This window comes from Balaenoptera borealis (assembly GCF_965194805.1).
Source record: "Balaenoptera borealis genome assembly, chromosome: 8".
In the NCBI taxonomy this organism is placed as follows: Eukaryota; Metazoa; Chordata; class Mammalia; order Artiodactyla; family Balaenopteridae; genus Balaenoptera; species Balaenoptera borealis.
The window spans coordinates 26,624,644-26,651,212 of NC_138865.1; the positions used below are offsets into that span (position 1 = coordinate 26,624,644).

At 38.2% G+C, this 26,569-nt stretch overlaps 2 protein-coding genes across 19 annotated transcripts in view; both read right to left on the bottom strand.

The window, feature by feature from the left end:
* Positions 1-11,819, bottom strand: part of LOC309632959 (contactin-associated protein-like 3) — a 77,853-nt gene extending 66,034 nt beyond the window's left edge. Inside the window, exon 1 of the mRNA XM_082401078.1 lies at positions 11,805-11,819. The gene's annotated coding sequence lies outside the window, so the exon portion shown is untranslated. The remainder of the gene's footprint in view (positions 1-11,804) is intronic.
* The window catches only part of LOC309632963 (uncharacterized protein), a 141,169-nt gene that overhangs the window by 72,725 nt on the left and 41,875 nt on the right, over positions 1-26,569 (bottom strand). For 5 of the 18 annotated variants that reach the window (XR_014247197.1, XR_014247198.1, XR_014247199.1 and 2 more), the window contains 2 exons: positions 25,327-25,418; positions 23,028-23,492 (listed from right to left, as the gene is read on the bottom strand). The exons of 5 other annotated variants lie outside the window; for them this stretch is intronic. Coding sequence is in view for 3 of the 13 variants with exons in the window: in XM_082401081.1 (XP_082257207.1) it covers positions 25,349-25,418 (70 nt within the window). In the remaining 10 variants the exon portion in view is untranslated. 8 more of the 18 variants (XR_014247201.1, XR_014247202.1, XR_014247203.1 and 5 more) reach the window with 4 other exon arrangements.

A 26,569-nucleotide genomic window follows, 5' to 3' on the forward strand; every position in this document is an offset into this window, starting at 1 on the left:
AATTGGAGAAACATATGCAGAACACTGAAAGTAGACCCCTATCTCACACCACTCACAATAATTAACTCAAAATGGGTCAAAGACTTAAACGTAAGACCTGATGCCATAAGAATCCTAAAAGAAAATGTTAGGGGAGAAGTTTATTGATATTGGTCTTGGCAATCATTTGGTGGGCATGATGCCAAAAGAACAAACAATAAAAGAAAATAATCAAAACATGGGACTACATCAAACTCAAGAGCTTCTGCACATCAAAAGAATAAATTAATTAACAAAATGAAAAGACACCCTACAGAATGGGAGAAAAATTTTGCAAACCGTTTATCGAATAAGTGATTAATATCCAAAATATATAAGGAACTCAGTCACCTCAATAACAAAAAACAAACAATCTGGTTAAAAGATGGGAAGAAGAAGTAAATAGTCATTTCTCCGAAAAGGACATCAAAATGGCCAAGAGACACATGAAAAGATGCTCAACATCACTAATCCTAAGTGGACTGCAAATCAAAATCACAGGGAAACATTACCTCACACCTGCGAGAATGGCTATCATCAAGAAGACAAGGACCAACAGATGCTGGTGAGGATGTGGGAATGTAAATTAGTCTAACAACTATAGAAAGCAAGATGGAAGCTCCTCAAAAAATTAAAAGTAGATCTATCGTATACTCCAGGTATTCCACTTCTGGGTATACAACCAAAGAAAATGAAAATAGGATTTTGAGGAGATATACGCACCCCCATGTTTATCACAGCATTACTCACAATAGCCAAGATACGGAAACAACCCAAAAGACCATCAGTGGATGAATGGGTAAAAAAAATATGTGGTATACATACACCGTGGAATGTTATTCAGCCATGAGAAAGGAAGAGATCCTCCCATTTGCTACAACATTATGCTAAGAGAGTAAGTCAGATAGAGAAAGACAAGTACTGTATGATGTCACTTACATGTGAAATCTAAAAGTTAAACCTGTGAAAAACAGAATAAAACGGTGGTTACCAGGGACAGGGACAAGAGGGATGGTCTTTAAGGGTACAAACTTGTAAGAATTGGTAAATGAGCCATGAAGATCTAATGAACAGTATAATAAATAGACAGTAATACTGTACTATAATTATATAACGTGATCATGTGTATTATAATTATATAATGTGATATTACTTCAGCAATCACATTAACAATATATAAATGTATCAAAGTAACATACTGTATACCTTAAACATATGCAATGTTACAAGTCAAATTTACTCAATAAAAAAGTGTGCAATTTTATATTTTTCTGTTCATACATTGTTCACGTGAATTACCAAATTACTGTAATTGCCAAAATCACATAATTTTCTTCTACAAATGTTGCTGCTATATAAGTTGCTTCATGGAGCAAGGACCTAATAAATTTTTTTTTTTTTAATTCATTTTTGGCTGTGTTGGGTCTTCGTTTCCATGTGAGGGCTTTCTCTAGTTGCGGCAAGCGGCAAGCGGGGGCCACTCTTCATCGCGGTGCACAGGCCTCTCACTATCGTGGCCTCTCTTGTTGCGGAGCACAGGCTCCAGACGCGCAGGCTCAGTAGTTGTGGCTCACAGGCTTTGTTGCTCTGCGGCATGTGGGATCCTCCCAGAGCAGGGCTCGAACCTGTGTCCCCTGCATTGGCAGGCAGATTCTCAACCACTGCGCCACCAGGGAAGCCCCCTAATAAATATTTTTTGAGTGAATAATTTATTTTGAAACTTTAGAGATTTTTTTATCCTTCAATTTTCTCCACTAAAAATTGGAGACAAAATTATGTATTTCTTTCTGTATTATATGATTGTAGAAGAGTTAAAAACTGCTGCACAAATTTTTTAAAAACCTGTGATGAACATGAAAGGGTTAGATGTTCCTTTATATTTACAGGAGTGCTTCTTCTAAAAGTCCATGTAACTTTAAAAACTTACAAAATTTAACAAAAAAATAACACCTATACTATAATATTTCATCCATAAATACTATAACAATTGTTAAAATTTTAGGACAAGATTTAAGTTACACAAGAAATTTTTACACTATGTTTGGTAATTTGGGCATTTTCATTGGAAAAAATTTAAAATAAAATAACCAACATATTCCAAAGCTAAAGATTCACTGCTTTGTGGTAGAATGAGAAAAGAGAATACACATCATTGCAAAGAAATGTGTATTTGGTGCTTTAAATAATCAACTGGGAGTTTCAGAAAGCTTGTCTAACTAGGATAAAACTCCATTCATACGCTGTCTTGCAATCTGGAAATACTTTCCTTTTGTCCATCCATCTCTCCTCCTCCCACCCTCTCCTTCTTCCTTGTCTTCCTCCTTTCCTCTCTTCCTTCTTTTCTCCAAGATATTCAACAGGGGACAGTTGTCAAAAAGATGTTCATAGCTAAAGGCAGCAAGTACAATCAATCCATTCAAAGCACAAGTACCTGTTAATGATCCCTCCATAAAATACCGCTTCTCTCATTTTGCCAGAGGGGAAAAAAAACAAGACAGTAACTTCTTGGTAGAGTTCCAAGAATATACACAAAATATATAGGGGAAAAAGGAAAATTTTATATTTTAGAATTTGGATCCAAATGACACCTAAAGTTTTAAAACAATTAATTCCTGGTAAATATTTTCAGGTTTAATCTACTGAGGTACACTATTATAACACAGCATTGCTGTTTAATGTAATGTTTACCTAAAAATTATTTAATTATTAATAGCAACAGTTCACTGAAAACTTGGGTCTCTGACCAAAAAGTTTCCATAAAACAATCATTATGTTTAATTGTTCATGTTTATTCAAAAATACAGGCCACTGCTGTTACAAGAGTAGAAAACCCAATCATTTTAGGAAGTGTGTGTGTGTGTGCGCATGCACACGCATGCGTGCACGCACATATTGAACAAGTAAATAAAAAATTAGATTACTCTTGAATAAAGCAGGGCATTCTCAGGTATCTCATTAGATACATATATAAAGATAAAATAACTATTTGGACGTGAAAACAAAGACTATTACAAGAGACAAAGAAGCACACTACATAATGATCAAGGAATCAATCCAAGAAGAAGATATAAAAATTATAAATATTTATGCACCCAACATAGGAGCACCTCAATACATAAGGCAAATGCTAACAGCCATAAAAGGGGAAATCAACAGTAACACAATCATAGTAGGGGACTTTAACACCCCTCTTTCACCAACGGACAGACCATCCAAAATGAAAATAAATAAGGAAACACAAGCTTTAAATGATACACTAAACAAGATGGACTTAATTGATATTTATAGGACATTCCATCCAAAAACAACAGAATACACTTTCTTCTCAAGTGCTCATGGAACATTCTCCAGGATAGATCATATCTTGGGTCACAAATCAAGCCTCGGTAAATTTAGAGAAAATTGAAATCATATCAAGTATCTTTTCCAACCACAACGCTATGAGACTAGATATCAATTACAGGAAAAAATCTGTAAGAAATACAAACACATGGAAGCTAAACAATACACTACTTAATAACCAAGAGATCACTGAAGAAATCAAGGAAGAAATTAAAAAATACCTAGAAACAAATGACAATGAAAACACGATCACCAAAAACCTATGGGATGCAGCAAAAGCAGTCCTAGAGGGAAGTTTATAGCAATACAATGCTACCTCAAGAAACAAGAAACACCTCAAATAAAAAACCTAACCTTACACCTAAAGCAATTACAGAAAGAAAAACAAAAAAAAACCCCAACGTTAGCAGAAGGAAAGAAATCACAAAGATCAGATCAGAAATAAATGAAAAAGAAAGGAAGGAAACAATAGCAAAGATCAATAAAACTAAAAGCTGGCTCTTTGAGAAGATAAACAAAATTGATAAACCATTAGCCAGACTCATCAAGAAAAAAAGGGAGAAGACTCAAATCAATAGAATTAGAAATGAAAAAGGAGAAGTAACAACTGACAATGCAGAAATACAAAGGATCATGAGAGATTACTGCAAGCAACTCTATGCCAATAAAATGGACAACCTGGAAGAAATGGACAAACTCTTATTAAAGCACAACCTTCCAAGGATGAACCAGGAAGAAATAGAAAGTATAAACAAACCAAACACAAGCATTGAAATTGACACTGTGATTAAAAATCTTCCAACAAACAAAAGCCCAGGCAGGACCAGATAGCTTCACAGGGGAATTCCATCAAACATTTAGAGAAGCGCTAACACCTATCCTTCTAAAACTCTTCCAAAATATAGCAGAGGGAGGAACACCCCCAAACTCATTCTACGAGGCCACCATCATCCTGATACCAAAACCAGACACAGATGTCACAAAGAAAGAAAACTACAGGCCAATATCACTGATGAACATAGATGCAAAAATCCTCAACAAAATACTAGCAAACAGAATCCAACAGCAGGATTATAAACCACGATCAAGTGGGGTTAATCCCAGGAATGAAAGGATTCTTCAATATATGCAAATCAAACAATGTGATACACCATACTAACAAACTAAAAGATAAAAACCATATAATCATCTCAATAGATGCAGAAAAAGCTTTCAACAAAATTCAACACTCATTTATGATAAAAACCCTCCAGAAAGTAGGCATAGAGGGAACCTATCTCAACATAATAAAGGTCATATATGACAAACCCACAGCCAACATCTTTCTCAATGATGAAAAACTGAAACCATTCCCTCTAAGATCAGGAACAAGACAAGGATGCCCACTCTCACCACTATTATTCAACATAGCTTTGGAAGTTACAGCCACAGCAATCAGAGAAGAAAAAGAAATAAAACGAATCCGAATTGGAAAAGAATAAGTAAAGCTGTCCCTGTTTGCAGGTAACATGATACTATACATAGAGAATCCTAAAGATGCTCCCAGAAAACTACTAGAGCTATTCAATGAATTTGGTCAAGTAGCACAATACAAAATTAATGCACAGAAATCTCTTGCATTCCTATACACTAATGAGGAAAAATCTGAAAGAGAAATTAAGGAAACACTCCCATTTACCATTGCAACAAAAAGAATAAAATACCTAGCAATAAACCTACCTAGGGAGACAAAAGACCTATATGCAGAAAACTATAAGACACTGTTGAAAGAAATTAAAGATGATACAAATAGATGGAGAGATATACTATGTTCTTGGATTGGAAGCATCAACATTGTGAAAATGACTATACTACCCAAAGCAGTCTACAGATTCAATGCAATCCCTATCAAACTACCACTGGCATTTTTCACAGATGTAGAACAAGAAATTTCACAATTTGTATGGAAACACAAAAGACCCCAAATAGCCAAAGCAATCTTGAGAAAGAAAAATGGAGGTGGAGGAATCAGGCTCCCTGACTTCAGACTATACTACAAAGCTACAGTAATCAAGACAGTATGGTACTGGCACAAAAACAGAAATATAGATCAATGGAACAGGATAGAAAGCCTAGAGATAAACCCAAGCACATACGGTCACCTTATTTTTGATAAAGGTGGCAAGAATATACAATGGAGAAAAGACAGCCTCTTCAATAAGTGGTGCTGATAAATAACTGAAACATTTTCCTGTAAGTGATTAAAATATTTGTCGATTTCTCAGATTTTTAAATAGAAAAGAATGAAATTAGAACACTCCCTAACACCATACACAAAAATAAACTCAAAATGGATTAAAGACCTAAATGTAAGGCCAGACACTGTCAAACTCTTAGAGGAAAACATAGGCAGAACACTCTATGGCATAAATCACAGCAAGATCCTTTTTGACCCACCTCCTAGAGAAATTGAAATAAAACAAAAATAAACAAGTGGGACCTAATGAAACATAAAAGCTTTTGCACAGCAAAGGAAACCATAAGCAAGACGAAAAGACAACCCTCAGAATCGGAGAAAGTATTTGCAAATGAAGCAACTGACAAAGGATTAATCTCCACAATTTACAAGCAGCTCATGCAGCTCAATATCAAAAAAAGAAACAACCCAATCCAAAAATCGGCAGAAGACCTAAACAGACATTTCTCCAAAGAAGATATACAGATGGCCAACAAACACATGAAAGAATGCTCAACATCATTAATCATTAGAGAAATGCAAATCAAAACTACAATGAGATATCATCTCACACCAGTCAGAATGGCCATCATAAAAAAATCTACAAACAATAAATTCTGGAGAGGGTGTGGAGAAAAGGGAACACTCTTGCAATGTAAATTGATACAGCCACTATGGAGAACAGTATGGAGGTTCCTTAAAAAACTAAAAACAGATCTACCATATGACGCAGCAATCCCACTACTGGACATATACCCTGAGAAAACCGTAATTCAAAAAGAGTCATGTACCACAATGTTCATTGCAGCTCTATTTACAGTAGCCAGGACATGGAAGCAACCAAAGTGTCCATCGACAGATGAATGGATAAAGAAGATGTGGCACATATATACAATGGAATATTATTCAGCCTAAAAAAGAAATGAAATTGACGTATTTGTAGTGAGGTGGATGGACCTAGAGTCTGTCATACAGAGTGAAGTAAGTCAGAAAAAGAAAAACAAATACCGTATGCTAACACATTTATATGGGATCTAAAAAAAAAAAGAATGGTCATGAAGAACCTAGGGGCAAGACGGGAAAAAAGACGCAGACCTACTAGAGAATGGACTTGAGGATACGGGGAGGGGGAAGGGTAAGCTGGGACAATGTAAGAGAGTGGCGTGGACATATATACACTACCAAATGTAAAACCGATAGCTGGTGGGAAGCAGCCGCATAGCACAGGGAGATCAGCTCAGTGCTTTGTGACCACCTAGAGGAGTAGGATAGGGAGGGTGGGAGGGAGGGAGACGCAAGAGGGAGGAGATATGGGGGATATGGGGATATATGTATACGTATAGCTGATTCACTTTGTTATAAAGCAGAAGCTAACACACCATTGTAAAGCAATTTTACTCCAAAAAAGATGATAAAAAAATGTCCATATTTGCAAAAAAAAAAGATAAAATAGCTATTTGGTATTATTTTCACAAGGTACAACTAAACATTTCTTTAAAAATTTTTCTGAAGAGGGTGTTTTTTTCTCTTTCTGTACAAAACTTCCAAACTGTGCTGGTGTACAGCACTCATGTCAAATAGAAGGTGAAACATTTTAATTCCGCAGCAAGTGGGAATTAAAAATTCACAGAATTTGTTGAATTATACCAGGTATGGAAATGGCCTTCTCTTTCGTAAACCTGACTATATGTATATTATACATAAGACTACATATAAGCATTATGTAAGATTATAGAACTTAAAATTAGTTTATAAAAGATACAAATCTGTTAACCTAAAAGGAACTCCAGATTTTTATAGAAAATTCATGATAAGATCCAATTTCATTCTATTTAAAAATCTGAGAAATCGACAAATATTTTAATCACTTACAGGAAAATGTTTCAGTTATTTATCAGCAACAATAATTGGTGGAAGTTTCTATGTATAATAATAGTAAGATGTTACGGTCATGAATTTTATTGTGTCACCCAAATCCACCCAGTGGTGCTACTCATCATCCTTAACAGTTTTCACAGGTCTGCTTCCGCAAGCCAACAGTAGTCTATAAAAAAAATAGATTGGGTAAAAAAATCCACATGCTTAAACAGCCTCATACACCTAAAGTACAAACAAACTTTCACTGTTTAACCAAGAATATTCTCACTATCAGATGAAAGAACAATGAATGAAAAAACATGCAATCATATTAAAACATGAAACAGAAAACAGGACTTTTTCTGAGGAGGAAAATCAGTTTCATGATTTTGAAAAGCACACAAAATATCACATTTAATTTATTTTCTACTGATCATCCTTCTATTTATAACGCAGTACTTTATCTCAATTTTTAAACAATGTCCATGGTTAAATTCTACTTATGTCTCAAAGAACATTAGCAAGATTTTAGTCTCCCTCTTCATCCTCTCCACTCATGTTTTACGATGGTTTAAATAATAGTTTCTAGTACAAAAGTTATTTTCCTTCAGAACTTATACTTGTTTCTATATTTCTTTTTGCTTCTTGTATTACAGCTCTGCTGAAGTTAAACTAGCTCTCATTCCATTATAGCAAATAAGTTTATATCATTATTTTTGGTGGTTTAAAATGTGACCATGTTTCTAGGTATTTTTTTTTTAATTATTGTTTTCCATTCATCTAACTCAGCACAATATGAGCTTTTATAAGTGAGATACATTATTGCTTTTCAGTTTTAAGAAATTTTATTTTTATGTTACTAATTCTTTTAAATTTATTGAAACTGGTTTTATGGTTAAGTAAAAATGTAAATATTCCACATGTAATTGAAAAGCCTGCATAATATTTTCTAACTGTTATATATATATCCTTAAAATCAAAGTTGGAAATAATTTATTCAAATCTCTATATCCTTATCACTTCATTTTATTTTATTTTATGCTTATTTGTCTCTTTTTCTCAGTTATTTTCTCCTCCCCTCTCTTCTTCCTTTCTGTTGAACAGACTGAAATCTACCCCCATCCCATTCCATTTTTCCTACTGGTTTGAAATGTATATGTCTTATTACTCTTCTTTAAGTGGTCATCCTTAAAATTTTACACTGCATTCTGCTGAACAATTTAACAAAGCCTAAAATTAAACAAAATAATGCAGGGACCTTAGAATGCTTTAAGTCTGGTAAGCCTTTTCCAACTATATTTTCAATTGTTCACTTAGATTTATCTTGTCTTCTTCCTTTGAATTCCATCAACTTCATAAAGATGTTGTTGTACAAACAGCTTTATTACTGTTCAAATATGTGATTCTACCTGAGGACCTGCCATTTGTTTCTAGCTACTAGATTATAAGTACTCATAACTGCCCTCTGTAATAATTTTCTTTCTTGCTAAGTATATCCAGTAACACTTCTTTAGTGAAGGTTAATTGGCCTTAAATGCTCTTTGATTTTATATTTCTGTGAATGGCTTTATCGTACCTTCATTCTTCAAAGAGAAAGAAAGAGAAAGTCAATGAGTCTACAATTCTTGATTGGTAATTATTCCCTCTCAGAACTTGAACAGTTCTTGTCTCTGATTTTGTTTGTTTATTTGTTATACTTATCTTTTATCTGCTTTTAACACCGCTTGATTCTGGTGTTCTACAGTTCCAATATAAAGTGTTGTTTTGGGTGGGAATTTATTTTCCTTTGTATCACTAGGGATTTGAGAGGTTTCCTGAATCTAAACATTGGTGATTGTCTTCAATTCTGGGCAATTCCCATAGATTATCTCTTAAGTATTTCTTTTTCCCACATGCTCTTCCTTCTAGAACTCATATCAGATACAAAAATCAGTCACTTTACCCTGTCCCCTAACCTGGCTTTCATATTTTCCATCTCTTCATCTCTCTGTGGTGCATGCTGCTTATTTATTTCAAATGTGTCTTCTAATTTGTTGAGTCTCTCTTCATCTGTGTCTAATCTGCTGTTTCAGCATTCACTAAATTCTTTATTTCAGTGATTACATTTTTCATTTCTCAATACTACTCTTTTTCAATTCTACTTGATCATTTTGATAGTCTCTTATTCTTTCCATTCTTCTAATCTTTTATTTCTTTATACATATAAAACAAATTTTATATCCTAAATCTATTTCAATATATACATTTATTTTGGTCTAATTCTGTAGTTTATTATTTCTGATGATTCTTCCTCTTGCATTTTATGTTTTTATTTTTATTGTGAGCATATGTTTCCTGGAAATGGATCTGTAAGAGCCTAGATGACTATATTCAACAGGAAGACAAGACATGGAGAGAAAGTGCCAGAAGTAGAGGGAGGGGTAACTGAAAGTCCTGATGGAAGAATGCCAGTGTAGCTAGGTGGTGGTTGTAGTTTAGGGTCAGTTAAAGGAGGGACTAGGAACAGTAAGTGAAGGGAAGGGACCTTTCAAGGAATAAATGTGTGTGTGTGTGTGTGTGTGTGTGTGTGTGTGTGTGTGTGTGTGTGTGTGATGTGAGGGAAGATTCGAAAATCTTTACCCAGAAAAGCAATATCATCAGGTAAGTGGTCTTTAGAAAGATTATTCTGGGAGCAGAATAGCAAATGGATCAGAAGGAGGTGAGGTAGAGACAGGAAAATCATGAAGACAACAATAGTAAATGCCAGAGATTTAGAGGGTTTGAATAAGTCAGTGATGGGATGACTGAAGAAAAGGGGACATGAGAAAATTCAAGAGATGGGGCTAAACCTAACCTTTCACAATCAAACAGTAATGCTCTCTTTCCAAGGATCCACACCAAAGTTTTCATACCCATTCTAAGTGAGATGACATTCCAAAGCATACAAAATATGTTTGACTTGGACACTAACACTCATTTCACTATCATAAATGTCAAACAACCCATAGTGATGGTCAGATACTATATGTCTTAGAAGACTTCATAAAAAACAGCCAGATAACAAGCAGTATATGTTTCAGGAGCATATTGTCTTGATCTGGGGAGTCCTTTTCAGCTAATGGAAAAATATATAAAACCGAAAGAAGTCAAAGTTGCTAGTGACAATTTAATCCAAATAGCTTAATCTGAAAAGCTTTATTGCTTAGAGAGATATAATATTACAGAAAGCTGAAACATATCAATGTACTGTTAGAGTTTCTAATTCTATGACATAAACTTATTTTTAAATATTGTTCTTTTGTAATATTGTCTTAATCTTGCAGTATTAGTGATAATACTTTGAATAATGGAAATACCCAGTATAAATGCCTTTCCCTAAAATTCCTTATCTGATTATTCTACCCAAAGTCATGGACCAAAGTCACATTTCTGATTTTACACTTGAGATCAACAGGAGCAATAGTAATGGCTAAAATTCACTGAGGACTTACTATGTTCCAGGCATTATTTATATATATTAATTAATTTAATCTTCATAACAAGTCTATGAGATGGGTTATAATTATTACTTATATTTTTGGAGACAAGGAAACTGAGACACAGAAAGGATAAGCAAATTACCCAGGGTCACACAGCTGGCATTAATCAGTGGAAGCAGAAACCTAATCCAAACATTCCTTTCATAACCACTCCACTCCACTGCCTATCTGAAAGTGTGACTCATTATGTTAGTACATCTTGTTGAATTTTATAGTTTTATGCTGTTTGAAGGAGTGCTGCTGGAATCATCTTCATTTATACACCTCCACTGGGCCCTTCTATGTAATTCTGAAAATACGAACGATCTTTGTTTGAAAATAGAGGTAGTCTTTAAGTGATAGCATGTGCATTTTGTCATGCCTTTGAGCTAGCTAGTCATAAAACTTCTCAAAGATAGTAACAGGTTTTGTTGACAATAATGGCCAGCCATAAACAGACTCAGAAATGCCTCACCCTAGACCAGGGGGTCAAGTCTGCAAGCACAATGGGAGCTTCCACTTGATATTGCAGGTTACTGGACACAGAGTCCATGGTTCTCACTCCCAGAGGCAGCTGTGACCCAAATGAATTTAGCCTCATGGGTGTCAAGGAGACAACTGGACACCTACACTGAAGTGCAATGGCCACCTGTGCACCTGCAGGCCCTCTGCCCTGATGTGCAGTGAGCCTTTCCCACCTGGATTAGATGCTGCTTCCAGTATCAGGTAGACACTGTGAACCAGGCTTGTGGAGAATGCCAATTACACACTGCCCCCAGGCACCTCTGTTTCAGGCTCCTCCTGAATATGGAGCCTTGCTGAGATCAGACTTGATCAAGATCTCCCTAGATAACAGTCATCTTGCCTAATAATACCTGCCAGAAGGCCTCCTCTTTGCTGCTTGTTGGTCTTTGGTAGTTCCCCTGACGCCTGGCCTTTTCAAGCTCTCCCTCAGGGCTTCCCAGCAACTTTTAGAACAGGCACCATGCTTTTTATCAAAGCCTTGGGTCAGAAGTTATGTCAGGCATTTTCCTACTGGAAGAAAACAAAACACTCAAAATCAGCCAATGGATCTTTCCATGAACAAATCAGTTGGCTAGTAGAGAGCTCAGGGATAGTCACATAAAAATTCATTTTTATTAGGCCACCTAAAAAATGATTATAAAATACACAGGGGGATTCTGCAGATATTCTATATACCTTCAAGGTAGCATATTTAAAATATATTACTTTCTCCATTTATTTGGTACTTACTGAGTACCATCAGCAAAGCACTGCAGGAACAAAGAAGCGCGATTCTGTTTTCAGGAAGTTTAAAATCTGATTAAGGAGGGAGACATGTAACCAAGCATCTGTTCTATGAAGCCAGTAAGAGCCTGAAAGCTAGTGCTTTTCATAATAGATGTTAAACTCATTACCTAAATGGATTGTGCATTTTGCTTTCTTGTCAAAGTGATGCAGTCAAAGCACCTGGTCAAGGATCAAGTTGCAATCACTTCCTGGCTCCACCACTGGTCATGAGGGCCAACCTTTCCTGTCACAGTAGCTGGATAAGAGCAGTCACAACACAGACAAAACAGTGGAAGTCAGATCTGGGGATCTTGCTGGATGTTTGGGGAAAGAGAATCAGTCACCCTTTTACTTATCCAACAAATATGTATTGAGAACCCACTGTCTTCCAGGACCATCCCTGTGCTCTGGGGATTAGGAAGTAGGAATAACAACAGAAAAGAAAGAGGAAGTCTCTGCTTTCTTGGAGCTTGAGTTGAGGGAATAAACAAATAAATACATGCTTAGTGCGTCAGGGTAATAAGGACCAAAGTCCAAATAGAGGAAAGCATTCTCTCTACCACTGTGATTAGGAAGGTCGACCTTGGACATGAAGCTACCAAGCAGATTCCTGCCTGAGCATCAAGCTGACACTGGGAAGACAGAGCGGAAACATGAAGAGAGGCTGATCCTGATGGCACAGCCTCATCTGGATCTAACCTTGCCTGAAATGCAATGATGTGAACCAACAATTCCCCGTTTTGTTGAAGTCACTTGCCAATACCCCAGTCCTTCACACTCCCATTTCTTATTACTCCACATAGAATCAAACAACCATTAAGTCCTGAAAGTGTTCTTTGTGTGCAGTGTCACTTTTTCATTCTCACTGCCATCCTCCCACTTCAGTCCCTCTTACACCTGGGAAATGGAATAACAGTGGAAGACCTCAGGGGGATGGATCCCACAGGAAGTAGTGAAGGAGGAAGGACACCTCTTTGGCTGGCCAAATCCACGCAAGTCAACCCAGGAAGTCATTCGGCATCACCTCCATCTAAGAAAATGGAAGAAGATGCTCATGAAGGCTCTGGGCATGTTGATGCTGGGGGTTGGCAAGGAGGCCTTGGGAGGGTGGGTAAGCCAGTCTCATCCCTAGGGAATTGGGATGGTGATTAAGATACAACATATGTCCTTTTCATGCTCAAATGCGCAATAGCCTGCAGAATGTATCTTCCCACTCCTGCTTCACCTTGCAGCAATATCCATGAGGAAAAGGAACTTTTCCTAGGCAAACATGCAGCCTATCTTCCAACAAATGAATCCTATCACTTAGAAGAAGAACAAGTGAAATCAGTCCATAGCGATGCAAATCTCCCAAAGATCAGGTTTTCAGGTTTCTTAAAATAGATCAGTAGTTCATCATGACAAAAGAATAGTAAATAATTATGATCCAAAATTTGTTCTTCTAAACTGGAAAATCAATATTATGTTTGTTAACCTTGTACCATAGTTCAAAATTGATCATTTGACTTACCTCTAATAGGTAATTGACTCTGAGATCTGTCAATTCTACTGTGTTCTATGCCAGAAAAAATATTTTTCAGAAATGTTCCTTGTCACTTTAAGAAAGCAAAGAGTAATTTGGCGTTTGCTCCCTTAAACTCTTATACGTACCTTAACTAAACTCTAGTCAACATATCCTCTTTCAGTCCCCCAATTTTTTTAACCCCTCGCGATGACGGCATGGTTCACACCATAGAAAAGGATGTGCTCTGAAATGTCAAGGCTCACAGGTTTTCCTATCAGAACTTCTGTGAATCGAGACTTCCCTGGTGGAGTAGTGGTTAAGAGTCCGCCTGCCAATACAGGGAACACGGGTTCGATCCCTAGTCCAGGAAGATCCCACATGCCGCGGAGCAACTAAGCCCACGCACCACAACTACTGAAGCCCTTGCGCCTAGAGCCCATGCTCCGAAACAAGAGAAGGCACCTCAATGAGAAGTCCGCGCGCCACAACAAAGAGTAACCCACTCTGGTCGCAACTAGAGAAAGCCCGTAGCCTCAGTGCCGCAATGAAGACCCAACACAGCCAAAAATTAATGAATGAATGAATGAATTAATTAAAAAAAGAAAACTTCCATGAATTAACACAACGTTGCAGAGAAGCCTAAGAATCACAGACACACAGCAGCTAGCCAGCTTGATGACTTTACACAGCTATATTTTTCTTTTTATGTTGTATTATTATACTTTTAGTGTATAGCAATGTCCTTATTCTCAAGTTTCTGATCATCAAAGACACAGCAAACGTAAAGCTATATGACAAATCCTTAATTTTGATAATCTCCAAACATTTGAACAGATGTCTATAGAAACATATTATTTTTCTTACATCAGCCAAATCTGAGACATTAAAATAGTTAACAGTTCTTAAAATATTTTCTTCCATAATAGAAGTTTATATTAAAATTACTTTCTTTGACCTGAATCAAATTACTGAATTATTTTCGCATGCTAATCAGATTCCCTTTATTATATCTACCCGCCTTTAAATCAAAATCCTACCAGCCATTCCTTAGAACTGTAGTAACAGGAACCAGGACCTGGCAAGGCCTCAGAGGCAGCTTAAGTGCTGCTGGTTCTAACGGTGGCGGCACAGCAATACCCTAGAACACAAAACCCCTCCGACACGTGAAGCCAATAGTTTCAACTGGGCTTCAACTGGGTCAGGGCAGATGGCTTTGTATTTCCTGATTGCTCACATGCTCAGAAATCCAAAGTGGAGAATATCCGTTCTGCATGGTAACAAGTAAGAAATAGCTCAGTCCCACGTAACTGGATCGTCACCTAATCCAATCTGTGCCTCTCTTACAACTATTGACAGTGGTTTTTAATTCCTTCAGCAGCTCTCTCTACCCAACCTGCCTCCCTTAAGACACACAAACATACGTACACACACATGGTTCATTCTGCCACTTCTCCCACCAATTCACCACTCCGAGGAAGAGTGTATTTAGCTAAACTTTAGCAAGCTCTTTGGCTGCCTGAGGATTTAGAAATGTTAAAATAAAAACTAATTACAACCTTGAGAACTGCAGGTGGCACCTGGTCTTATGTCTCAAGGCAGCAGGTCGCTCCTGCATCATCCAAGCAGCAATGTCACTGCTTGCTCCTAAGCTCCAGAGAAACCCTCTGTTGGGTCTCGAACACCCCAAGTAATGAGATGCTACTGAAACGAGCATGTGGGGACCCTAGGTCTATGCCACAGCGTTAAGTGGCTTCTGAGGTTATCGAAACTGCCACTGATGCCAAACAAGGTTCACCAGCCCCTTCCTCCCACAGTGGTCCAGTGAACACGTGGCATAAAAATTCCTTCTCCACAGGTGACAGCCACTAAGGCCAGAGATGGAACCACAGGTGATACAACTTAGGAACACATAAATTTAAATATCTGATACACCATTTACCATATCCCTAAAATGACTCATCCGAAAGGATCATATTTGCCAGTTTAAAAAACAAACTTTTTTCAAGTTTCTCTCCATGAGTTAGCTATAACTAGCACATCCTCCATGAGTATCTTTTCCTGATGTACTACCGAGTAAAAACTTAATAAAAGCCATAGCCTAGATAAAATATATCATTTTTTCATTTGTGATTAACAGCCTTGGAGGGAGGTTTTTTTTTAAACTGGTCCATTAAACGGGCATATATTTAAATAAAAATTATATAGTTTCTAACTTTAAACTACTCAAAATTTCAAGTACTTTATGTTTCAATTCTATTTCAAATCAGTACACTGAAAATACCCATTACCTGGAAACTAAGGAGAATATTTTTATTTTTTATGGCGAGCCAGACTCCCTATATTATTATTGAAAAGTAAAGTTTCTAATGAACCGGAAAGGAAATTTATTGTAAAGCAACACTCAAACTAAGCACATGTATTATCACACAAGGTTATGTGTACACCTACCAGACATGTGCAATCTCTATGTCAAAGCATTATTTTCAAAAAGTTAAAAACACAACACGTACAAATATAGAACAAATGCATGCCAAAGAATCATAAACTCATTAATGACTAATCCAGTAAAAGAGCATTTTGAGAAACTAGGAATTTACAGGCATTTATAGAAGAACATTAGAATGAGATTGCTAGGTTACAAAAAAACTGATCAATGTCCTACAGGGCAATAAAACCTTTGTAGTTACCATATGTACCTGAAAAAAAAAAAAAAGAAATCATCAATTTCAGCGTCTAAACTCCAATCAAATGGTAAATGACCAAGTCAGACATGGGTGCATTCTTCTAGGTAATTAAACAATCACGTGGGCCTATTAAACAATGTTCCTGCATAATGTCAAAAGGTCACTCTATCATACCCTCTCTTTTTTTAACTTTTTATTTTACATTGGAGTCTAGTTGATTTACAATGTTGTGTTAGTTTTTACAGTATTTACAAGTTGTGTATAACTTTAATTAGCACACAGATTTTAACCTTATGCCATAGAACTCAAACTGGAAGAAACAAGTATGATATTTTGAAGGAACGTATTACATATGGTTCCCTGCCTCTCAGAAATAGGTAGACAGGGCTTCCCTGGTGGCGCAGTGGTTGAGAGTCTGCCTGCCAATGCAGGGGACACGGGTTCGAGCCCTGGTCTGGGAAGATCCCACATGCCGCGGAGCAACTGGGCCCGTGAGCCACGACTGCTGAGCCTGCGCGTCTGGAGCCTGTGCTCTGCAACAAGAGAGGCCGCGGCAGTGAGGCCCGTGCACCGCGATGAAGAGTGGCCCCCTCTCGCCGCAACTGGAGAAAGCCCTCGCACAGAAACGAAGACCCAACACAGCCAAATATAAATAAATAAATAAATAAACTTCTAAAAAAAAAAGAAATAGGTAGACATAAATAATTCAGTTTTTAAAAGTTATTCAATATGATGCAACAGAGCCTATAGCAATCAGCACCGCAACGGGCCCCAGGTAGGCAGATTGAGTGGGGACACTTTGGAAGTTACTCTGAAGAACTTTGTATGTTGAAGCCAAGCCTTTAAAGGCTCTGAAAAGTTAAGTGGGGAGAAGATCCAGAGGTTAATTTCATATTTGTTTTTCAGGATTAGAATTAGAATTGCAGGTACACCCTGGATCTATTCATTCCAAATTGTTTGAACTCTTTTATACTTTTTTTTTTTTTTAACAATTTCATATATCTTTATTTATTTATTTATTTATTTATTTATTTATTTTTGGCTGTGTTGGGTCATCGTTTCTGTGTGAGGGCTTTCTCCAGTTGCGGCAAGCGGGGGCCACTCTTCATCGCGGTGCGCAGGCCTCTCACTATCTCGGCCTCTCTTGTTGCGGAGCACAGGCTCCAGACGCGCAGGCTCAGCAATTGTGGCTCACGGGCCCAGTTGCTCCACAGCATGTGGGATCCTCCCAGACCAGGGCTCGAACCCGTGTCCCCTGCACTGGCAGGCAGACTCTCAACCGCCGCGCCACCAGGGAAGCCCCTCTTTTATACTTTTATAAGTATACTTTTATATTCAAATTCTGATTTTGATTTAAAGGGAAAAATTCAAATTCAAATTTGCTCAGTTAATTGAGATTTTTGTCAGTGAATATGTCCTTTATTTAGTACTCTTGAATGATTTGGGGTTTATTTTCCAAATCAAATCAAAGGAGCAGACATTCTTGAGCTCCAGTCTTCTCCCCAGAACAGGCTTTCAGGCGTGGGAGGGTCACTGATAATGTGGCTTTAGGGTCATTTTGTTTGTTTGTTTGCTTAAAGAGTCTCCCCCAGTTGCATAAGCTTCAGGACCCTCACAGCTCTAGCCTTGCCTGTCACTCTGTGTTGATAGTCACATGGACTTTGTAAGTTTTTTTGGAGAAAAAAATGTTGTTTTCCCGAAGTTTTCAAAAATATTCTGACCTCAGTATTTCGGGAAGTTTATTCAAATATGATTTTTTTAAAAAAACGGTCCGTTTACCAGTTTGTTGAAGACTCTTTCCAACAAGTCCAAGCTCCAGTGCTTACTAAATACCTCTCTCCGTATTCTATGCTCATTTTCCCTAACATGTTTCACTGAATCACGAATGGATTCCCCATTCACCTGATCCAGGGGCACATCTTCTGATAGGCTCCCTCCCTAAACCAAGGAACATATTACATATGGTCTAATGCCTTTCAGAAATAGGTAGACATAAGTAATTCAATCTAAATATCAACCAAAATACTGACATTTTCTTATTCAGATTATATCTCTTCTTCCTCCCCAAAGATCTGAAAATTCATAAAGAAACAGTAGATTCACAGGGATAATCCTGATTAACTTAGAGGATTCGACTCACTCTAGAAAACCACTAAGCACACTATTGAGACAAAAAGAAGCCTGCACCAATTAAAACAGTAGCAGGATTTTAGTCCATATTACCCAAGGTGAAAACTTCTTTATGGACTGTATTGTCTTAGCACACATGGCATTACTTGAGATTGACTGTGCTCACATAGCAAAAGAATATGTTGATGACACTTAGCAACTAATTACAAAGAATCTGTGCCCATTGAAATGACAGGAGTTCTGAAAAACAATACCCTTGAGAAGAGACATTGGATAAACACACTATTAGACATTCACTTAAATCAATTCTCACGATTTTATACTTCTTAGCAGTTGTAGCATTATGTTCAGTTCCTCCATTCTGCAATTCATGTATTTTTATACCAAATTCTTAAGGTTAATCATGTTATTGGGTTAGGATAATTTATACAACAAGTGTCTCACTATTATACTGTGTATGTTATTTTTCTTTTCAAAGAATAATATTGTGTGATAATATCTATTAGAGGATCATATTAATAAACTTTCATTAAAGATGATACAGTAACACTTTAGCACATTAGGAGCCATTGCTCCAGTGAAGAAAGGATTCAAATCTGATACAAATCTTCAAATTGAGGTGCTAATATATTTGCCTAGATCAAGCACTAGGTATTACATGAAGAGCACATGTTTGTCTCCCATGCTGGCCAACAAAATGGGCTTGATCTGCTCCCCCAACCAAGGGCAGAGACCTCTCATACATATGCAGGACATAACAGGGAGGAGACATTGTTGGATAAAAACAAATCCTGATTACCACTCCTAGAACAGTGATTCAAGTTGTGTGCCCCACCTGCAGTGGGCCAGAAATACATCTTTTATTCTCACAACAAGAAGGGCACTTTTGACAGGGGAAGGAAACAAAAGAAGACTTCTAGAGAAAATTACAAGTACTGAGATTTAACAAGGTGCGGATGAGTGTGTAACACTCACTAAATTGAACCCCTGGGTCTACAAATATCATCATTTACGTCAAATAATCACCATCAACAGCGGCTGAAATGTCTAACACTGGCTTCAGTCCTTTTCAGAGACTTCAGTCCTTTTTCTTTTCACTGGGGAGTAGAGTTAGGGAGGACAGCAGCTACTAGCTATAGCTGGTACTTTACTTATATGGGGAAAATAATTCAGCTGTAAATTAACTTCCAATTGTGTTGTTCCTTAATCGGGAAAGAGTGAACATTACTCCTCAAAGTGACATGCGATCCAGGAGACAGATTTACAATAGTAAATATGCAATCAAAATACTGACATTTTCTTATTCAGATTATATCTCTTCTTCCTCCCCCCCCCAAAAGATCTGAAAGTTCATAAACAAATAGTAGATTCACAGGGATAATCCTAAAACAGAGAGCTACTGCCCTCTTCCACTTGTGGCTCATGGTAGGAAGTGAGCAAACCAACCACTGTCTGCACAACAACTTCTGGAAAACAGGGCTCTAACTTGGAATCTATATTCTAACTTTCCTCTTGCATTCCATTTAAGAGGATAACTCCATTAGAATAACACTTTCATCTTGACTAAATACAAAGAGTTCTAGAAGGCAGACCAAGTAGAGATGCACAATTTTTAAATATCAGGTCCTAGAGGATGCTGTCCATTCAACTTGTTTTATCTTCAAAAAGACAGAGAATAAGAGAAAAAAAAAAAAGCCCATGTTTTTGGCTATTTAGAAACATTACTCTCGCCCTGTGTAGACTTCTCCTGACTTAAAATTTCCCATTAATTATAAATATAAAGATTCATGTCAAAACATGGATAATTTCTGAGATGTCAAATGTTTCAACCAAGTCCTGTATGAGAGTATGTCTTATGCCAGAACCTCACCCAGGTTGACCTCCCCCCGCCCCCCGTCTGACTAATTTACTACTGAGAACCAGTTGTAAATAGAGGAAAAATGTCACTGTATCCTTTTGGGGAGAAGATCTTTACCTTTTTAAAAATTTACATACAGTTCTCATTATTTTATCAGGGCTTAAGAATATTTCATTTTTCTTAGTTTTAAAGTCTTGTCTGAAAAGATTACTTGAGTTCTTAAAACACTTCTTAGGAATAAAAGGTTAGCGATCAAAAGACTTGAGCAAATGCTGGTGTTCGTGATTTCTTGTTGGTAGCCTAAATCCCATCCTGCTGGCAAACTCCTCTTTAGAATTTCTCAAATGATGGGACAGGACTAAAAGAACCCTCTACCTTGATTTATGTAGTAACAAATTTCAAATATGGGTTTGAAATACCTTGCTTGTATATACATCTACACATACAAACAAACACCTCCCAAATATTCGAGAGTTAAGGAAAAATCCAATTGGTCAAATTAGCTAATCTAGACTATAATAAGATTCATTCACCATTACTTCTACTGCTACAAAGGATACTGTCAAATGAGATTAGCAAGCAATTATCAAACACAGTTTGTGTACCCTCTATGAATCTTTAAGTCTGCAAAGACATTTAAATATATACTTGACACTTGAACAACTATAGTAGCCAGCTTTGCGGTGATCAAGGACTCTATAGTATCTAAAATGTTCTTAGCCATGCAAATTTACATAGGTACTTTTAACTTACTGAACTTTTCATCAGAGTACTAAACACATCTAAATAAAACAGAGGCTGAAAAGTGAAAACTAGCATTGACATTTGAAGAGTCAGCCAGAGACCCAGACGAACTGAGCTTAGAGATATATTCAATTCAGAAAAGGATATCTGCCTGGAGATTCAGACATGGAGCACCTCAGAGCATGTGACTCTTAAAAAAGATGCTCAGTATGAAGAACATGATACCTCTGTGGATTTCAGGGAATAAAATACAAACAGAAAATAAAGAAATATCAAAATAACCGATCTTGCAATATCCTGTAATCACAACTAAGGAGACAAGAAAGGCAGCACAGCACTCTGCTTCTCTTATACGGGAAGGATTTTTGAAGCCATGTTTCCTTTAAGTAAGAGTGACCTCTGGTGACTTTTTAATTGCACCTCAGTGTACTATGTTAAATTATTCTACAATTCTTTTATACTAGCAAATCATTTAGTACTACATTTTTAGTTTCTTAGCAAAGTGATAAATGCTTTACTGCAGGACCTAAGGATTTCATGTAAATGCCTCCATTTTAATTAATTCATGGAAATTGTGCCCAAAGCTAAATTAAAATTCTGTCTGAAACACGGGGCAGTATTTTCTTAAAGGAGACTAAGGCTCATTTTCAGGAGTGACTCGTATAATATGGCATTAAATGAGCTGATACTAAATGATGACAACACAAACTTATCACAGCCTCGGGGCATATATGGATGAATGCTGGAAGGGTAACTATTTGTACAATATGCTTTTCACTTTAGCACAAACTTCCTGGTAAGGGCAGAGTTCCCCAGCCCACCCCACCCCCAGCAGCAAGGTCGGTTTCTAACATGCCTACTAGCACTTTCTTGAAATGCATAATAGCTTGCCTTACTCCCTACAACCTGATTTTTAAAAAATTCTTGAGGGGGATGGGGTGTGGATGTAGGACTAAGGGGGCTTTCTTCCAATCCCTCAAGGAAAGAAAAGCCCTATGATGGAGATTTCAATCTGAATAACACTTCGAAAACTTTTTCCGATTTCCAGATTAAAATGCCTTGAGGTCGGCTGAATCAATTTGGCTAGCAACTTTAGATCAGACTCACATTGCCAGTCCAGAACTGAGAGGTTAATACATCTTCACTGAACCAACAAAATGAGAAACACAGCACATCACGATACACAAGCATGTGCACTTGCAAATGAACCTGAATGGCAGGGTATGTTTTTCCTGTAAGCAAAAGCCTTCTAATTCTGAGGGGTCGATCCTTCTCGTAATTCTGCGGACTCACCAGGTTTGCCGCCTGGGCTCTGCTGCGGAGCCTGCCCGCCGCTGCAGCGCCCGACTTCTTGCTACCCGATTCCGCAGGGCGCCGACTGCAAACATCTACGCTAATGCAGGACCCGGCCAGGTCGGCCAACGATTTCCTTTCTGACATAAATCCTCCAAAATGTATTCATAGTAAAAAGAAATAAATGACATATTGGCATGCTCTTCTCTCCTCATCTCCTGCTATTCTCTCTCTCTGGTCTCTCTCCGCCTCAATATTCTCATGCTAATTTTAGGTTTTACTAGAACTTGAGCTTTCTCAATGAATCTTCAAAACAACAGCACACAGACAAAATTCAGCTCACAGACAAGTCAAAACAGGCTTTGTGTATTACAGACTTGACAAGTGGAAAAACCATTGTAAACCATTCTATCCAAGCGTTGGGACTTCGCGATGTTTTTTAAATGCCTCATTTTCAGAAGCAGACCAGTGATTCCATTTGTAAAATTCAATTATTTTTTTTAAAAAACACGAATTCTCAGTTGACAGTATAAGTTTTAAAAGATTTGCTGTACTCACATGTATTCCCTGCTGCTAATGTACTCTAGGGCTGGGCAGACAAAAGAAAGAGCATCCTGAGACAGGCTCCCGCGGCGGAGTCCATGTTCACAGTCGCCGGGGCTCCCCACCCCAAAACCCAAGGTGTCCAGACAGCTGCTCTGAGCCGGAGTCTGCAAGCTCCCTCCCGCTCGGAGTAGCTAGCGCTCCCTCCTCCGGGCTCGGCGAACCCGCGCAGCTGGCGGGGCGGGAGCCCCAACCTGCAGCCACACCCCCACCCCCACCCCCACCCGCTCCCGCCGCGCTGCGAGCTCCACGCGTCCCGGGCGCGCCTGGCGGTGGCGGGAGGAAGTGCGAGTCAAGTCGGTGAAGGTCTTCAACCTGCGCTCGCTCCGAATCCGAATCCGTGGTCCTAGATCCTTCACGGGCAGGTTTCCCACTCTGAACAGCTGAGCAGTTCAGTGGACTTCAGTCTGAGACCGAGCTTCACCACGCTGATGATGCTTGAGCATTAACACCGATGCTAGGAAAAATGTGAGTTTCTTTTTTTTTGGTTGAAAAGAAGTTAGGACAAGTAACTAACCCGGTTTGAAGAAAATATTTACATGTACTGAGAACTGTTGTAAAAAAGACTGCTTTTGTTTTCTCAACTCATTTAATGATTCATATTTAAAAATAAAAACCTAAAGAACCGGGCTTCCCTGGTGGCGCAGTGGTTGAGAGTCTGCCTGCTAATGCAGGGGACACGGGTTCGAGCCCTGGTCTGGGAAGATCCCACATGCCGCGGGGCGGCTGGGCCCGTGAGCCACAATTACTGAGACTGCGCGTCTGGAGCCTGTGCTCCGCAACAAGAGAGGCCGCGATAGTGAGAGGCCCGCGCACCGTGATGAAGAGTGGCCCCCGCTTGCCACAACTAGAGAAAGCCCTAGCACAGAAACGAAGACCCAACATAACAATCAATCAATCAATCAATTAATCAATAAAAAAACATAAATCTTAAAAAAAAAAAAAAAACCTAAAGAACCTTATTATGGTAATCATTTCGAAATATATACGGTTATATATACAGTGTTATGTGTCAAAATACATCTCAATAAAGCTGGAAAAAATTAAAAAATAATTAATTAAAACACCGACCCGACTTCTACTATAATGTCAGCATTTTATTATGTATATTCCTACTTGGAGATTTGAGAATTGTGGTCAGCAGATATATAAAACTAAAAACTGGCATCCTGGGAGAAGGAATCTTACTCCAAATAGCATCAGGGAAGTGACCTTATGTTAAGTAGGTAAATTGAATACACTTAATTGAAGAATGAAGAGTTTTGAATCAACTTCTATATACTGTATGTGTATTCCTTTCCATTCAAATTCTTTAATACAACTACCCAAAAGTTCATATTGAAAAATGATGGAATATAAAAGGCATCTTAAATAAATAAATAAATGGATAGATAAATAAATGGATAGACAGATAGGCAGATAAATAGATAAATTGTTTCAGAGTATACAGATAGAGGCCTGATGGCCCATGAAGGAAGAAGGATTTCAAGATCCATGACCTTGAGGTAAGTCACATGGCCTCCTCTACTTCCTAAAGAGGCTGCCAGCACATGTAAATGAAGGAGGTATGAGCATGGCATCACTAGGATCAATACTCTCCTAACACTGTGACCAGACTCATGACAAATGTGCTGAGACTTAGGAACAGTGTCCAGGCATTCTTGCACCATCCAAAGTGATCAGAATATGAAAGTAACTTTAACCTTGAGTAGGGCATTATATGCCTGAGAACAAAGCAGAAAAGCTGTTTTTATTATTTCTATTCTGCAACCTGGGTAAAAAACAAAAACAGGAATAGAAAACATAAATAGCTTGGCAAGGCCACAGAATTTACAAGTAGAATTTGACCCAAATATGTAGATCCTGATCCCAACTTTCCAGCTTTCTCCACTCCTACTCAGGGCCCCTGGGAATCAGGAACTCTTCCCACCCACCCCATCAATCAGCAGTCCCGGGAAACACTGAGCAAAGCTTGCTCGGAGGGTGCATTTAGAACCTTGAAAAAAGCCACAAGCGGTAGAGTGACCTTCATTTATTAGTCAGACATTTTCCTAGTGCCTAATACATGTCCCAGAACCTGAATATGGTATTTCTAATTTTTAAAGCAAATATAAATTAATGATTTACATCAAGTGTCTAATATTTTTTAAAGCCTATACAACAGACAGTCTGTGTGTGTGTGTGTGTGTGTGTGTGTGTGTGTGTGTGTGTGTGTGTAATCTAAATAAATGGTCACAGCATTCCTTTGAAGTAAATGTTACTCTGCCCATTTAATGGATAGACAGACTAACCTCAGAGAGTTTAATGGATGTGTCACAAAGCAAGCCAGACTTGGACCAGGTCAGCTGAGCTCTGAAACCCCTTCTCACTGGCCCTCAGGTCTCTGAAACAGAAAAGTTGTCACCTGTGAAAACTCTATTCAGTTGTTCATGGGAAATCCATTTAAAATGGGTTAGAAGGCGCCTCAATAATTGATGTCAATTAAAACCAAAAAGGACAATGCTGGTAAATTACTTGAGCAGACATTCAGGATGGATTTTCCAAGTCAGAGATGAAACAGCCCACGAGGGATTGAGATTTGCAGGCAGATGTCCTTGTGCAGTGCACAGCATTGACCACTGGACAGCACTGGGGCTATTACATGATCTTCCAAGACAAGGGCAGCCCCAGGTGAGGAGGCTTGAAGAGACCAGGCAAAGCAGGGCCCAAAGCAGGGACTTGCTAGCAGACAGCTGATGCGACTCCTGGTTTTACCCCTTTCCAGCTGCCTTCTTTCGCTGGAGACTTCGTGGCTTTGTGCCACTTTTCTTGTTTGTAGAATGGTGATGATAGCCAGTCATAGAGCCATTATGAAATTACAGGCCTGAAACCCCCACAAAGGGATGGAAACTGCTGAGCATTCCACGTACCAGCCCCAGAGCTGCCCTGGGAGTTGGTACCCACCCGTGAGACCCCCGGCAGCTGCTCAGCATCTGTGATCCTCAGCTTCGTTGTCTGTTTCATAAGATAATAGAAGTCTTACCAGCAGAGAACTGATCCAAGGGTTACAGGAGAGAATGAATGTCAAGTACTTAACACCATGCTCATCCACAGGGCACTGGATCAGGTAGGCTGATGCTAGAGCTCCAGGCTCAGAGGAGAAAGGATGCCTAACGGGACCGCCAAGGCCGCCAAGCTAAATCCCTGCAGGCCAGGGGCAGTCCGCTGCATTCTGTGACCTGTTTCCACAGCCCTTTGCTCTTTTATGTAAGAAAGATGACAGATAATCAGCAAGGACCTACTGAATAGCACAGGGAACTCTACTCAACATTCTGTCATAATCTATATGGGAAAAGAATCTGTAAAAGAATGGATACATGTATATGTATAACTGAATCACTTTGCTGTACAACTGAAACTAACACAATATTGTAAATCAGCTATACTCCAATATAAAATTAAATTAAATTTTAAAAAATCAAAACAAAGGAAAGGTGAAGATCTTGCACATTTCTGTAAGTGATGATTCAAACCCCACAAATCACGCACGCGCAT